The sequence below is a fragment of the Leuciscus leuciscus genome (assembly GCF_965113295.1).
Source record: "Leuciscus leuciscus genome assembly, chromosome: 3".
Lineage (NCBI taxonomy): Eukaryota > Metazoa > Chordata > Actinopteri > Cypriniformes > Leuciscidae > Leuciscus > Leuciscus leuciscus.
This window is the reverse complement of record NC_138727.1, coordinates 67697988-67713830: the sequence shown is the minus strand read 5'-3', so window position 1 is coordinate 67713830 and position 15843 is coordinate 67697988. Positions and strand designations below refer to the sequence as shown.

Genomic DNA, 15843 nt, shown 5'->3' with positions numbered 1-15843 from the left:
AGTATGTAGTAGTTAAAGACACTTCATATAAAGTTTTCTTCATTTTCTTCTGTGATTTAGATGTTTGTGTGTCCACTATCACCTGTGACCTCTCTCTCTCTCTCTCTCTCTCTCTCTCTCTCTCTCTCTCTCTCTCTCTCTCTCTCTCTCTCTCTGTGGGCGGAGTCAGTGAATGACAGTGGCTGTAGGCTCACAGAATCACTCAGTTCAATTATTCCAGACAAACACACCTGACAGGTAAGATCATGGCTTTTCTCCAAGAGTTGGGCTTGCTCTGACGTTTTAAGTGTGTGTGTGTGTGTGTGTGTGTGTGTGTGTGTGTGTGTGTGTGTGTGTTGTGTAAGTGTGTGTGTGTGTGTGTGTGTGTGTGTGTGTGTGTGTGTGTGTGTGTGTGTTGTGTGTGTGTGTGTGTGTGTGTGTTGTGTGTGTGTGTGTGTGTGTGTGTGTGTGTGTGTGTGTGTGTGTGTGTGTGTGTGTGTGTGTGTGTGTGTGTGTGTGTGTGTGTGTGTGTGTGTGTGTGTGTGTGTGTGTGTGTGTGTTGTGCTGTTACTCTGGTAATACTCCTCTGAGAGTTGAGTGTGTTAAATGACTGTGACACAGCAGGATTGAGTCAGAATCTTTATAAAGCCTGTGAAATCGGATTTGTAGAGTTTTCACGTGTTATGTCACGGAATAAGTTTATCAGTTATGTGTCTGAACATTAAACCATTAGGAATTATATTTGAATCACTTTTTGAAACTTACATTTTATTAATAGTTTCCAGATTTACAGCGGTAGAAAACAGAGAGTTAAAAGTTAAACAAGAACAGATGTGGGGAACAAAATTACCAAAATGATAATTTAAGTCTTGCAAGTTTTAGTTGTTTTTCAAATAATGTTGTGAATGTGCAGGGCTGAAAATCCTCCGGTACAGTACAAATTGTGTGACATCGTTTTTGGCCAGACTGTCACACAAAGAAATTATGAACACAAGCAAAAACAAGAAAGAACCAATGAAATATTAATAATTGATTAGGATGTAATCAATGTTTGCTTTTTCCTTTTTGCATATAAATGAAACCTATAGCTGTAGTTTGCCTTTTTTGACCGAGCTTAGTGTTTTGTTATTCTCATATTTAAAATGTTTTCAAAATAAATAAATAAAATGTCCTCATATTTTGATGGTTTAATGTAACTTGTAGGCTCATTAAAATCCTCATCACTTTCGGCCACTATACTGTAAATCAGTGTACAGAATATATGAAGATGATCTGTCCACATATCGTCTTTCCTTACAATTTATAATCAGAAGATCTTCTCTTTCCACTCTTCCTTTTTCCTTCCTTTATCATCTGATGTTTTATATAAAGTGATGTGTTTTCTGTCCATCAAATCTAGAGATTGAAAACATATTTGTAGGAAATTATAAAAAACTTTATTTTCCAGAACGTCACTCTCTTTCTCGTTTGTACCTGTAAAGTTGCATTTCTTATTCACGGTTTCCTTCCATCCAAATAAACACAGACACTTATATGACGTTTCATGTGTCCATCATGAGAAAAGACAATTTAAAAAAAAATATTGTTATTATTAGATCATTTAATTATATAGTTTCATTGTTTAGATTGTTTTATCGGTAACACTTCATGAGATTTCATTTGTTAACGCTAGTTAACTTGAACTAATAATGAATGGTAATGTTATCCGCTGAGTGCGTGTTGTGAAGTGTTTGTGTATTCACTGAGACTGAAGACTGAGTCTGACTCATGTGATGATCATGCTGAATGAACACCGCGCGGCCGGTCCGACTGGCTCTATTGTGTTGCTGTGGAATGAAAGACAGAGATGTGTGTGTGGGAGAATCTTTTGTGTGTGAAATCCAACACTTGATGCTGGTCCGCCCACAGCTCCACATTACAACACACACTTCAGCTCTGATTGAGTTCTGCCTGATATTCATATTAACAGCTGGAATGCATGCTCTCAAAATGCCCTTTGAGTTCATGTGTTTGATTTGGCTTAACTTGTTGCGTTGGTTATTATTGAATGGATTTTAAATATAAAGGGCCGTATTTTAAGGATCTAAGCGCATGGTCTAAAGTTCACTTAGGGCGTGTCCGAAAAGGGTCCGAAAATCCTAAAAGGGTTGTCCTATTCTCTTAATGAGTAATGGGTGTGTTTTGGGATTTATGTGCGTTAAACCAATCAGAGTCTCATCTCCCATTCCCTTTAAATGCCAGTTGTGCTCGCACCATGGTGGATTCGCTATTTACATGACGGACTTCGATAGTGGAAAGACCGAACACGTCTCCAGAGCGGTTATTCTCATATTTGACCTTGCGCTCGTGTGCGAGGTCAAAGTGCGCAAGCAGACCATCTACGGGACAAGCCGGATTCACCATATCTTTATGTACACAATAATAATCTTTTACATTGTAATCCTTTTATTTTAAATATTTGCCATGTTTGTGTGTTGCTGTGCATCCCTGTGTGTTTAATAAGCAGAGTGTGTGTGTAATAAGCAGAGTGTACGCGTGTTGTGGACCCTCCTATAGGAGCACATTACTAACGCACTCTTTAAATAACAAAAAATATTGCACCATTGACTTTAGAACAGATTTTTGTTGATCAATGGCTCAGTCTATTTCAGTTCCTCAAAAGAGCAACATGCCAACAATGCGCCAGAACACACCTAATTTTTAGACCACAAATGGGCACTAATGCATTTGCTATTTAAACAACGTAGCGCAGGACGTGAAAATGAAAACTGCGTCGGGCTGAAACTAGCAAAACACACTAGCGTCGCGCTTGGCGCTGCATTGCGCCGGATGTAAGATAGGGCCCTTACAGTACCTGTCAAAAGTTTGGAAACATTAACACTTTACAATAAGGTTACTTTAGTAAACTATGAACTAATAATCAACAATACTTCTACAGCATTTATTAATCTTAGTTAATATTAATTTTAACATTTAATAATACATTGTTAAAATCAAAGGTTGTGTTTGTTAACATTAGTTAATGCACTGTGAACTAACACAAATGCTGAGTCCCAATTCGCATACTATCCGTCCTAAATAGTATGCGAAACTAGAATTAGTACGTCCCAAATTGTAGTATGTTGAAATGAGTATTCCAAAGATTCCCGGATGGTCTACTATTTCCGGTTAGAATTCGAAGTGCAGATCAATGCACACTCTAACGGCTAATATTGCCCACAACCCATTGCGTGCGGGAGGGAGGAGCTTTGTGGTGATGGTGGTGATGTAAACATGGCAGCCGGATGCAGCAGCGGAGATGCGCCCTCAGTTTTTAAGTGTAAGAATTCAAATGTTTAACCCTAATTAAAGTTATATTTTATTGTCTCGTAATATGAATGGGTTTATGTTGTGCCAAAAAAGTACCGTGTTTATCTTGTAGGGTCCGATGAAGATACTGAGCGCCTCATTGCAGGCTACAAAACAATAAATAAAAAGGCTCTAGTACAGTGTCATGCAAGTGTCTTTTTTATGTATTTCTTTTGATGTTTCTGTCTGACTTATCTGTAGTAATACTGTGGCTGTACAAATGTTAACTTTATCAGTCCAACCAAAGAAACATGGTTAGCTACTACACTTTTACTATAGTAAAAGCATGGTTCATTTTCATCAGGGTATTTTTAAGTATTATACATAAGTATAAGATTAAGTATAACATACGTTAAACAATAGTTACACTATAAACTTTAAATATTTTAACTCAGAAAATAAGTAGCTTTCGTTACACACATTTGCACATGAACGTCAGAACCAGCCGCCTCACAAACGACCTGCGTTTGGTTGATCTACGACGACGCCCTGCTTCACTCCTACATTTGGTAAAACACATTGTAAATGTATTGTGGAAAAAAAGATGGGAATAGTAAATAAAATTATAGGCTATTGGATAATATAAGAATGAATGAAATGTAAAATGTTTTGTTAACAGTCGCGGTGTGCGTAACTAGGCAACCACGTTCTCGTTTACGTTGCATGACGTCATCGAAGTATGTCCCACGAACGTGCATACTCTTTTGATACACACTCAAAAGTATGTACTTTTTCATCACAAAAAAAGTACATACTTTTAGGTCGTAGTATAAGTAGGCGAATTGGGACTCAGCCAAAGTCCTTTTAGGCAAGTCGTGCCACTCGGCCGCCATCTTGGCAATGCCTCCGGGCAGCTATTTCGGACTAACAAGACCAGGCTCCTATCTAAATGAATGGGCAGAGAGTCAGAACTGCACTTTCACTGGTCACCGGGACATAAAAACTGCATGTATAGAAACAGCAGTAAAATATGATAAAAATCGCTGAAAAAGTTTGATGACTTTGCCCCAAAATAAGGTTTAAAACGCCTTTTCCCCACAGGTTATACTTTACTACGCATGCGCAAGGGTTCACGACACCAACTTCATTTACGTCTCTATCCAGAATGCCGGTGTTGTGCAATAATCAATGTCAATATTGTTCTCCATTGTTTAAATATAACCAGGTTTGCACTTTATCAGTAATAACAATGTATTGTATAGGTCAGTTGTTTTAACTTATTCATTAACATTAATCGGTTCAAAGGAGTCATTAGTTCGCGAATTGGACGTTTGTGTGATTATCCCAGCAGTTAGGACATGGACATCCCACAAGGTTAGTGTCAACACAGAAAACATTACATCACTGGATAGTTTTTTTCGTTTATTTAGAGAGTAATTTTATGTCAGCTGAATGTGCGGAACGCATTTCAGAGAAGATAAGGCAACGTATTTTAGCACAATTCACACCCAGCGGTAATTCAGGGGAAAAAAAATCTCCGAATGCTCCACATGAAACTTTGGTCTTCCGACCTTTTACCATAAATGTCGTTTTATTCTGATTAATATGCGTGCGGGAGAGAGAGCAAGACAGCGCTTAATTTGTTTACACTTTCGCCTGGCTCCGAAGAGAGAGAGAGAGTGCGCGCGCGCGACCGGGGCTGCGTTCCAGTCCAAAGTTGTCATGCCCTTCACTTGCTAACTTCCCTCCGTCTCGTTCACTCGGTCTCGGATGTCTGTCTGGGAACGAGGGTCTGTCCATCTAAACTTCCCTCGTCCACTTCACGAAGTGGAACGCACTTCAAAATGGCGGCAGGGATTCCCCCGAGGGGAAGTGCTTAGGGAAGTTCGCAAGTGCATGTCTAAAAGTGGACTGGAACGTAGCACGGGGCTCTCTTTCTCTCCGCTGTCGCAAAACCTCAACTGTGCGCATGCGTCAGTGGAACCAGACGATAGGCTTAAATATTTCCCGGCTTGACTTTTAAAAGCAGATGATTGGCTTTCCAGCGGGAGGGGCGGGACATGTGCATACAACCGCCATCTTTGCCGTTACGGGTTTTCCTTATATAGTTGTATCAGAGAATGTCCAGAGAATGTCTAATATGGCGAGAAGTTTCACTCTCACTACACTTCCGGCTTCTGAACTGGTTGCAGTTCCACTCTGATTCCATATGAGGGCGCTCACAGGACGAGTGCAGAATGAATGGAGGTCAATGGCGGTATACCCCTCAAAATCCACTTTTCTCAGGATATAATTTTTTGTCTAGTAATTTGAATGTTGTATTCGAAAGGAGATGCAAAGAAATTACACATTGCTGGGTGTTAGATTTTTTAGAGTCACTTATTTGATTTAAAAAAGTCTTTCAAAATGTCAATGACGTCAGAATGCTGACGTCATTAGCAGAATGCTAGCGTGTTATGGGCAACAACAACTCAACCTGTAAGAAATCAAAACGACATAAGTACTCGTTCATTCAACTTTCGACCTAAAACCCATGTTGAACTTGCAAAATCTACAATCACATCTGAGATTTCTCAACGGCAATCGGGTGAAAGAGACAAATTTAGCCGTCTAGCCCCATTGACTCCCATTCATTTTGCACTCATGGCGAGCGCCCCCAGTGGAACTCTGGTGGTACTACAACCAAAATTCGGTACAATAGGGCTTAATAGGGAGTGACAGGCTCTCCGTAGACGGGCTCTGGTTGTATTGAGGATTGAGGAAGTGGCATGTCTCTTATATAAATTGTCTCTGACTAACATGAACAAACAATGAACAGCTGTATTATTATTAACTAACATTAACAAAGATGAATAAATACTGTAACAAATGTATTGCTCATTGTTAGTTCGTGATAGTTAATACATTAACTAATGTTAACTAATGAACCTTATTGTAAAGTTTTACCCAATTTCTTTATGCTTTTGAAAGAGTCTCTTCTGCTCACCAAGGCTGCATTTATCAAAAATACAGTAATATTGTGAAATATTATTATAATGTAAATCAGCTGTTGTCTATGTGAATATATAGTAAAGTGTAATTTAAGTGTGAAAGAAACATTTATGATTATTATCAGTGTTGAACACAGTTGAGCTGCTTCAGGTTTTTGTGGAAACCCTCATACATTTTATTTTTCAGGATTCTTTGATTCTTAGAAAGTTTAATTATTAACTAATATTAGTATTAGTATAATATTAATTTCTCCTCCCTTTTTTATCTTACCACAAATGTTTGAATGCTGTCATTGTTTCCAAGGCAAGGCAAGTTTATTTATATAGCACATTTCATACACTTTGGTAATTCAAAGTGCTTTACACAGAAAGGAATTAAAATAATCACAAAAAATCAAGAACAACTAAAAGAGTTAAAATAATTAAAAGAGAAAAATCTCCAGAAAATGTTCAACATTGATAATAATCATAAATAGTTTCTTGAGCATTAAATCAGCACGTTAGAGTTAATACGAGCATATAGAGGTGTTAGTTTTACATTGTAATAATAATAATTCACTGTTTTAATGATATTTTGATCAAATAAATGCAGCTTTGGTGAGCAGAAGAGACTCGTTCAGACACATTTTTGAATATCTTCAAACGTTGGCAGGAACTGTATTCATTAATAGACCACATCCTTTTCATTTATACTGGGCCGTACTGCATGAGTGTGTGTGTGTGTGTGTGTGTGTGTGTGTGTGTGTGTGTGTGTGTGTGTGTGTGTGTGTGTGTATCAGCACAGGGTTGTTTGTTGTTGTTGTCCCTTCAAATATCTGTAAAATCCTTCATGATTGTCATGACTAATGAAACTCCTGTCTTCAGTAATTTGAGGGTCAGTAAATGAGTGTTACATTAATCTGGCTCTTTGTTTGTTTCTCTCAGAGTTTAATATATTTCACATGAACGTCTTCAGAGAAGAAGAACTGTCCTCATGAGAACGCCTCTTATTTTCCCACTCCTATATGTGGGAGTGATGGCTTTCGGTGAGTCCACAATCATCATTTATGTTCTGATTGATTAAAACGACACACTAATCAAACAGGTGCATACTGTTCATGTCATGTCTGTGTTCGAAAATGTACAGAAAGACTTGATTGTGATTGGCCAATGGTGTCATTCAAATATTCATGTATAATGAATGTTTAATTTATAATTTTCTCAGTCAAGTCATTTCCTCTATAGCTGTGCTAGTTTCATCGCTCCATACTCTCATACAGACTCAATATTACATGTATTGATTTTACAGTAGGCATGTGAACTGCAGGTTAGATGCTCTCCATCAGACTGTACTTCACCATTGTACATGATCTCTCTCTGTCTCTCTGTTTTCAGCCAGCACATGTTCAGCAGTACAGACGTGAGTGAAACTCTTCAGATCTGCCCATTATGTAACCTAAAGAAACTTTTGGGACAAAGGAACCCACCCAGAATGCAGTCTTTCTTGTGTTTTATGTTGTTGTTGTGAAATGACTTTAACATTTCTGGCTTTCGTTAATCACTGTGACCTATCGCTCACTTTCCGTTCACTCTCCCATTTCTCTCTGTTAACCTCCTTATCATTTAATTATTCACAGTAAAACCTGTGGAACGAGTGGTGGACTTACAGCAGAACAATGCACTGATGTGAGTTCACACACACACACACACACTCACACACAGATATTTTTAGGTTGTTCTTTGTTAGAGAATTATGTTTGTTTTGGTAAGTCAGCAGCTAAACACACAAACTCACCATGAACTAAGCAGTAATGTAACATGAGCAAAGCAACATATTAAACTCAAGTGCAGTTTTCTAACATTAAAATGACTAAAATGACTCAATCAAAGAATCAAGGCTCTCAGAGGATCTACAAAGACTCACCAAAACCATCAACAAGATTCATGTAAGAACAGACAAACACTGGAGATAGACACGATCAGACTGATTAGACAACAAAACTCCAGACAGAAACATGAAACCAAAGGGAACATGATGACTCTTTTAAAATAAAAGTACCCTAGACAAAAACAAGATTGAAACCTCACCACCCCTAACAGTCACTGGGGAAAGTCTATGGAACGTGTTAGTCTAAACCCATCTAGAGAAGCTTCTCCTGTCCAGCATGCCAGGTACTATATGAAACAGAAATTACAAATTCTGTTGAATTTGGAACAGTACGATAGAAGGGAAACCCAAGAAGACATGAGACTGTGGGCCTTTGAGCACAAACCAAGAGGAATATTGAGTGCATAGAGAGCCATGAGCTTTAGTCCTCCGGTTAGTCAGTTGGGATGATTGATGTCTGTGTTCAAGCCCTGAGACAGGCCAGAGCTCAGGGGCCAAAAACAGGAACCCAGTGGGTAGTGACAGGAACCCTTGGCTTAGGAGAACACAGGCAGAGGAGGAAACACAAGGAACCAGGACAGGGATAAATAACTACAGGGATCAGGACTGGGAGTGCCAGAGACAACATCCACATGGTCATCCCTGGGACTCTGGAAGGACGTGATGCCTTCCTCCTCTTGGACTAGCTTTCCCTGGAGTGGAAAGTGCTGTCCTCCTCATGCACATAAACTAGAAATGAGCAGCCACAAGAAAAACTGAGCACTAGTTCTTCATCAAAATTGCTTGTTGTTGCAACTGGGAACTTTGTTTCCTGGTGGACTCTATAAACCGTCACATCAACGTCCCATGTAGTCCTCTACGACACCATCGCCCTGATAGAAAGACCGCTTTCTCTGTAACACAGTAGCTGATTGAACAACAATACAGGTGTACACACCTTGGGGAAGCTAGCAAAAGTCTTAAATAAATCCGGTCCACGCCATCAGCGTTATAAGTAACTGAACTGTTGTAAACTCATGTTCTCAATCCGTACTGTTTCTGTCGCCTCAGATGGACGGTCCCACGCAGAGATTCCTGACGTGTGCTGGCATCCCATCAGAGCCTGACGCAGACCACATCATGAACCTGAAGGGCCTCATCAGCGCTGCTCTGGATGTCTACTCATTCATGGTACGCCAGAACACACACACACACACACACACACACACACACACACACATATCCCATGAGCCTTCACTGCTGTGGTTCTGCTGTGACACGGTCTGTCTCACAGCGCTCCAGTGTGACCGGGGTTCCAGTCGTGGATCTGTCGGGAGGTGTCAGCATGAACGAGGATCACGTGATCAGAGCGTGGCTGGACATCAAGCTCACTCCTCTGCTGTCGACCATCTCCAGAAACTTCCTCACATGTCTCAGCAACAGAAACTTCAGCTGCAGCGCCTACCAGACTGTGTACGGCAACACACATGAGCACTAGTGGAATACAGTGAATGACTTAATTTCATTGTGCATGTGTGTGTAAATGACTGTTTGTGTGTTCTGGTGTCTGTGTGTATATTGTTGTGTGTATATAGTGTCAAGGAGTTGAGTCAGCATTTCTCCGGTCTGGATCCAGGGAGACAGAAGTGGATCTATTCTTTCTTCATGTACCCATTCCTCTCTAGGAACACATCCTCAGGTAACACTTCTACTTTAGGATGGAGTGTTGGTCGTCAGGTCATGCTGTTTGTGTTCTGTGAAGGTTTTGCCCATGTTTGATTGTAGGTTGTTGTAGGTTGTGTAGATCCAGAGGACAGCACTGAAGACTGGCTGATGAAAAACTTTGGCTCGTTCGCTGTCGTGGCTCAAGTGCGAGACTTCACGTCCATCAACATGCTCTTCAGCGGGGTAGGAACACTGCACTACCTGCATCTGATCCTCTCCTGAGGGTCATTTGATAGCCCCAGTTTCACTTCAATACTATGTTGATGGCCTGGAGATATTCTGAGGTTCTTCCCTGTCTTGCCAGTTGGAGGTTTTGCACCTCTTGAGTCCTGAACAGAAGGCAGAGCTTCTCCTTCATCCAGAGGTGGTGGGCTTGACTGACAGCTCCCTCGGCCTGGTGTATCAGAGTTTGCTATCCTCTCTGATGCCCTCTGAGGATCCATGGACTTCAAATAACAGCAACACGTATTATATGAGCTCTGTTCCATCCTCTCCACCGCAAGACCCCCTGGGACAGGCAAGAAAGACATCAATCACAGTCTCATGGATGTAGATGACTAAATCTGTTGCAGTACTTTAAGAGCACTAGTAAAGTTACCCAAATATGCTTATCTATTGAGATATTGAATGATTCATTTAGAATGTCTGATGTGTGGCTACAGGCACTGAATGGTTTCATGACGGCATTTAGACCTGTCGGGAGTTTTGTGAGAGAATTTGTGTCCTTGACACAGCAGGTAACGACACCCCCATCCCCCCCCCCCCCCCCCCCCCCACACACACATTCATTAAAGCATTACAAACCTAAACACCATGTCCTGAGTTTGAGGAATTCTTCTGTCTATATCTGCTCTCTTCCTGAAGCAAAACTTGAGAGGCATGCGGAGTGCCACACTTTTGCAGGCCGTGATAAACCTGACACTCGCCGAGATCGCCGCTCCTTTCAAGCAGAATACCACCCAGGAGCAGCAGGTGGACCTGGTTACTTTTGACCCCATGAATGTTAACGACTGGTTCACACATGTGGTTTCTCCCGTACTCCGGCGATTCCTTCCTGACAGCCAGATAGAAATCCACCCCAACCTCACGGCTGTCTTCCATAACCAGTTGTGAGTTTGCCATGCTAGAATTGTCACAGTTATCCACAAAACACCTCTCATAGAGTAATGAGAACATTCTGGTGTGGTTTGGGGTCTTTTCTTTAGCTACATCGAGACAGGGATGGGATCTGGAGCCCAGAATGAAAGTCAGGACATCTGCAGCGTCATTATTGATAATAGAACATGTGGGGTAAGCTGAAAGAATTTATTATTCCCAGTATCTTCTCTGCTGGGATGAAAATATATTTTCATAATGATTCTCACACAATGTGTGTATATGTCTCTCAAGCTGACTGACTTGGTGGAACATGTGGCCACTGTCCTGCACTGTGCAGCTCGTTCCAACCTCACGCTCAATGAGGAGACGCTCTTGAATGTTCTCCTGCATCTCTCCCAGAACCTCAACGCTCTACTGCAGCAGCTCTCCATGACTGTAGGAACCACCAGATTTCACATCAGTCCTGTATAAACCAGTCAGTGCTCTTAAGGAGGAGCATTGTTTAAGCCTAATTTCTCCTTGTATATTGCTTCTTGCCACTCTCCTAGAACTTCAGTTCCCAGAGCTCCCCCTTCAGTGACATCCTGGACCAAATCGTTGATGACACCTTCACGATGAGCAACTTGCAGGATGAGTCGTTTGTTAGATTATGGTTCCAGGTCAAGTTAAAGCCTCTGCTCTCCACACTAACTCCAGAATATCTCACGTGCCTCAGTCACAAAGAGTTCAGCTGCCAAACCTTCCAGATACTGTACGTCCACGGCACGCATTCTCACCTAAACGTTGATCTCATTTGAAGACCTCTATTGTTAACTGACCTCCACTCTCACCTGACTTTCATTCATTACTTTCAGCATTTCAGAGCTCAGTGACAACATGTTCCTGATGTCAGAAGGAGCGCAGAATGTTTATAAGTATTTCATCTTCTCCTTCCTGAGCCGACAAAATGTTTCAGGCACGTCTGTTCATTCGTCCATCTATCTGTTCGTCCATCTATCTGTTCATCCATCAATCTATCAACTTATCTATAAAAATATGTTATCAACATGTTTTCAGGTGGCTGCCCTGCTGAGAACAGCAGCATCTGGGTTACTCTGAATCTTGGCAAATTTTCACAGTTTGCAACATTGAGGGAAATGTATCAGCTGAACCAAGACTTCAACGCTGTGAGTTACACACATTCCCACTGTCAAGAACAGCTACTATATTTCAACTTGTTTTATTATGTTTCTGCAACAGAGATTCAACTCTGTGTAATTGATTAATTTGATTTTATGCATGCTCTGTACTTCAATGCTTGTCTGCTAAGGAAATCTTTTCTTTGTGTATTTCAGATAGATGCACTGGTGGCTCTTTCCCCCAGACAGACAGCTGAACTGATAGTTGAGGATTTTGCAGGTCTCCCAGAGAAAAGCGTCATCATAAACATGGTCTTTGATCATATCTTGGTTTCTCCTGAAGACCGTGGTCTACTTGAGATGCTCAGTTATCTGATCATTCTCTCTGGCGAGGTAAGACTGTCTGTCTGTGGAGAGATTGCAGTACATACAGTATAAAAGGTTTGCAGTAAGTTGAATTGTTTCATGTTTTATTTTGATATCAGATGGGTTTGGAGTGCTCATCATACCAGCAGATGTAAGTAATACACATAAGCTAATGTTTCTACCACGGTTTCTGAACTGCTTCCTTTAAGGCCCAGTTTCACATAATTGCTCTGTCTTTCAGAGTTCAGAGACTGCAGGAAGCTGTGGTTCCTCCACACATGATGCAACCCATCAAGGACAACGTGAATCAGCTGGAAAAGATGGCACCTCCTGGTACGCACACATTAAAAAAAAAAATTAAGGCGGAATAACTAAATATCTGAGGAGGTTTTTCAACATTTTAGTTTCTAAAGAATAGTTAGGATTCACAGACACACCTATTTCTAAACAACATTTTTGAAATTTTACTGTTGTGTTTTTTAACAGGCTGCTTTCCTCCACTTGTTACGGTAAGAAACACAAGTTTTAATCTCATGGTTTATACTTTTTTTACAAACATGAAAAGTGATTCATAATCTACTATTGTTTTGTGGTCATATCCTTTCCAGTGTATTTCAACACCATTCAATGGTGAGTGAAATATTGAGCTGTAAAGTACTATAAAATATGCATTTGTTATTATCTGTTTTTCTTAATTTCCTTTTCTTTTACATTTACAGAAACAAACATTTGTGATGGAATCAGCAGGTAGTGTTCATTTTAGACTTTTTACTAAATGAAAATAAAACTCATGTCAAGTAAATCAAGTTGATGAGAAGAGTTTATCTACCCCACAGTAATGAGACTCTGCTGTCTGCTGGTCTCGTGAGCGCCCCCTGTAGTATCGACCTGCAGCAGTACGCTTGCTCTCCGGTAAGAAGACGACAAGCAGAAAACTCTTTTACAATGAGCTGATATTGATGATCTTCTGGTGATCTACGTCCCTCCAGAGAGCAAATGTGCAGCAGTTTCTGGAATCATCATGATATTTCCTGAACTGTGATCTCCACTGATGAAATCCTTTGTGTTCGTAGCTCACAGGCTTCACTGCTGAAAACCTGGCTGGACTTCTGAAGTGTCAACTATCCAGCAGCAGCAGTTACTCCAAGGAGATCTGGAAGTTGCTTTTCACCAAAACAAACAATGTTCTCGATGGAGCACTCAGCATCTTTTCCAGCACGGCAGCAAATATGGTAAATAAGCCTTGTACAACTCTGCTCTAGTGTTACTTGGAAGATTGACTGGGAATATGGCAATAATTCCTCCTCATTACATCATCAGTCTCAGCCAATCAGAGGGGATGTCGTGTCCCAAGTGCTGGATGTGATTGGCGAGCTGAGATTGGAGCGCATCAGTCCTGACCAATGGAGTGACGTTACTTTCATCAGCATGTTGTTGGGTCAATATCTGAAGCCGCTTCTACCGTTCGTGTCACCATCCCTACTGCAGTGCACTAGCAGCAAAAACCTCAGCTGCCAAACTTACCAGCACATGTAAGAAAAGCATTTCCTCAACACTAGCTCAAGACTATCGTTGATAAGTTGATAAGATTCTTTGTTCAACATTATTTCCAACCATTTCTCAGTCTGGCAGAGTTCCCGCTTATCAATGAGACCCAAGGAAGGAACATGGTGGAATTTTTCATCTTGCCCTTCCTCAGAAACGCAACAGGTGAGGTGGAGGTGTGCAGTGGTTTGAGGCAGAATGTCCCTCATGTTGAGCTTCTGGAGTTCATGAAGGTGATTTGACTGTGTGTGTTGTGTGTCAGATGCGGGCTGTCTGTCGAGTGCTAACAACAGTACTGAGTGGCTGCTGAAGAACTTTGGTTCGTTCGTTCAGTCTGTGTCTCTCACAGAACTGCTCTCCATCAACGCACGCTTTGATCCCGTATGTATCTTCACAAGTGATATAATCAAAAAACAAAGATGACAAGAAGGTTAAATAACCTCCAACATCATCAGTGTTATCTGTAGGACTTTTCCACTCAGTGTTGCTTCCTTGTTCTTCTGTGTGTCTTTAGTTGGAGACCCTGGTCTATCTGTCTCCAGTGCAGATGGTTGGACTGATGGTTGTAGATCTACCTGGTCTTCCACAGAAAGAAGTCATCATCAATAGAGTGTTTGATCATCTGCTAGTGTCTCCTGTGGATCGAGGACTTCCTGATGTTCTTCAAAATCTGCTCTTACTCCCACAGACGGTAAAATTTGCTCTGATGTTTTCAATGGCTCTGCTTCAAACCGTAGTGAGATGGCCATCCAGAAGGCAATTTTGGGCATCATGGGTGTGAAATAATCCCAGAATAAAATGAGGCAAAATTTGTGAAATATTTCATCTAACGGATGTTATTCAGGGTAGATGCCTTATTATATTTTTCTACAAATGAAAATGAGGTTTTGTGGGAGAGTCGTACAGTCTAATGCAACATTCAAAATGACTTTTCAGAAAATTCCAGGTAACGAAAGACTCTTGAAAACATTTTGTGAAAATAAAATGTTACGCACGAGTCACACGACCCTAAATCAGAGCAACCCAAACAACAGACTGAGATGTGATTGTTGGTTAAATACACAGTGGTCAGAGTTTGATGAATGAGATATGTGATGAAGACACTGACGCCTGTTTGTGTTTCCTCAGACCGTAATACAGTGCAGCTCCCTCGCACTGATGTAAGTGTACTTGAGCCTCTCCTGTCATGTTATTGAGTCTCTGGTGTCCCTTGTGATGAAATCTCCTCTAATCCTGTGTTTCTTTCTCAGTTTTGAGAGGCTGTTTCAGGCTCTACCTTTCCTGCCGTCAGACATCGGGACTCTGGTCTTCCACACAACTGGAGAACTCAAGAAGAAAGCAGTGCCAGGTGATTCTCAGTCTTTGTGTCTTCATCATCTCTCACTGTTGACTTCACTAGAAGATCAGCATGTTTCTCAGTATTTCTGATGGAATTAATGATCAAATGTGTCTCTTATTTACAGGCTGCTCACTTCCTGAACCTCCAACAGTAAGAGATTGTTTTTAACACAGTTCTCCTTATTGACCTCTTTCAGTCTTATAGGAATCCTCTCTATGCCTCACTTTTTAAAACGTTTTCACAAAACTCAAAGCATTCAGAGATTTAAAAAAACTTATTTTACATTTTGTCTTTTATTTTGTTCTACCTTTTTTCCTCTGTTTCAGTGTCTGATCACACCTGTGAATGGTAAGTGTATTTGTACACCTTGCATTGTTCTGATCTTTACTACTCTGTGTATAATCGAGTCTGAATGAACGCTGCGATGAACTGAACCTGTATTACTCCACTAGACCACATCCATAAGCACTAAGCCCAGCTTTTCTCAGATTTCCTCCCTATTGAGTGTGTTACATTGGCAGCTGTTGTCTGTACAGATCTTTGGGCAGC

General features: G+C 40.9%; 1 protein-coding gene across 1 annotated transcript in view; it reads left to right on the top strand.

Moving 5' to 3' along the window:
• Nucleotides 1-215: 215 nt before the first annotated feature.
• Nucleotides 216-15843, top strand: part of mslnb (mesothelin b) — a 65956-nt gene continuing 50328 nt past the window's right edge. Inside the window, exons 1-32 of the mRNA XM_082164492.1 lie at nucleotides 216-237; nucleotides 7182-7282; nucleotides 7632-7656; nucleotides 7874-7922; nucleotides 9175-9294; nucleotides 9398-9576; nucleotides 9699-9802; nucleotides 9899-10011; nucleotides 10133-10345; nucleotides 10491-10565; nucleotides 10693-10937; nucleotides 11034-11118; nucleotides 11218-11361; nucleotides 11475-11677; nucleotides 11781-11881; nucleotides 11983-12092; nucleotides 12261-12437; nucleotides 12530-12561; nucleotides 12652-12743; nucleotides 12897-12919; nucleotides 13019-13040; nucleotides 13130-13157; nucleotides 13247-13322; nucleotides 13484-13642; nucleotides 13731-13942; nucleotides 14035-14120; nucleotides 14218-14336; nucleotides 14470-14646; nucleotides 15084-15115; nucleotides 15206-15303; nucleotides 15419-15444; nucleotides 15621-15642. Coding sequence (XP_082020618.1) covers nucleotides 7231-7282; nucleotides 7632-7656; nucleotides 7874-7922; nucleotides 9175-9294; nucleotides 9398-9576; nucleotides 9699-9802; nucleotides 9899-10011; nucleotides 10133-10345; nucleotides 10491-10565; nucleotides 10693-10937; nucleotides 11034-11118; nucleotides 11218-11361; nucleotides 11475-11677; nucleotides 11781-11881; nucleotides 11983-12092; nucleotides 12261-12437; nucleotides 12530-12561; nucleotides 12652-12743; nucleotides 12897-12919; nucleotides 13019-13040; nucleotides 13130-13157; nucleotides 13247-13322; nucleotides 13484-13642; nucleotides 13731-13942; nucleotides 14035-14120; nucleotides 14218-14336; nucleotides 14470-14646; nucleotides 15084-15115; nucleotides 15206-15303; nucleotides 15419-15444; nucleotides 15621-15642 — 3199 coding nt within the window. The 5' untranslated portion in view covers nucleotides 216-237; nucleotides 7182-7230. The remainder of the gene's footprint in view (nucleotides 238-7181; nucleotides 7283-7631; nucleotides 7657-7873; nucleotides 7923-9174; nucleotides 9295-9397; nucleotides 9577-9698; nucleotides 9803-9898; nucleotides 10012-10132; nucleotides 10346-10490; nucleotides 10566-10692; nucleotides 10938-11033; nucleotides 11119-11217; nucleotides 11362-11474; nucleotides 11678-11780; nucleotides 11882-11982; nucleotides 12093-12260; nucleotides 12438-12529; nucleotides 12562-12651; nucleotides 12744-12896; nucleotides 12920-13018; nucleotides 13041-13129; nucleotides 13158-13246; nucleotides 13323-13483; nucleotides 13643-13730; nucleotides 13943-14034; nucleotides 14121-14217; nucleotides 14337-14469; nucleotides 14647-15083; nucleotides 15116-15205; nucleotides 15304-15418; nucleotides 15445-15620; nucleotides 15643-15843) is intronic.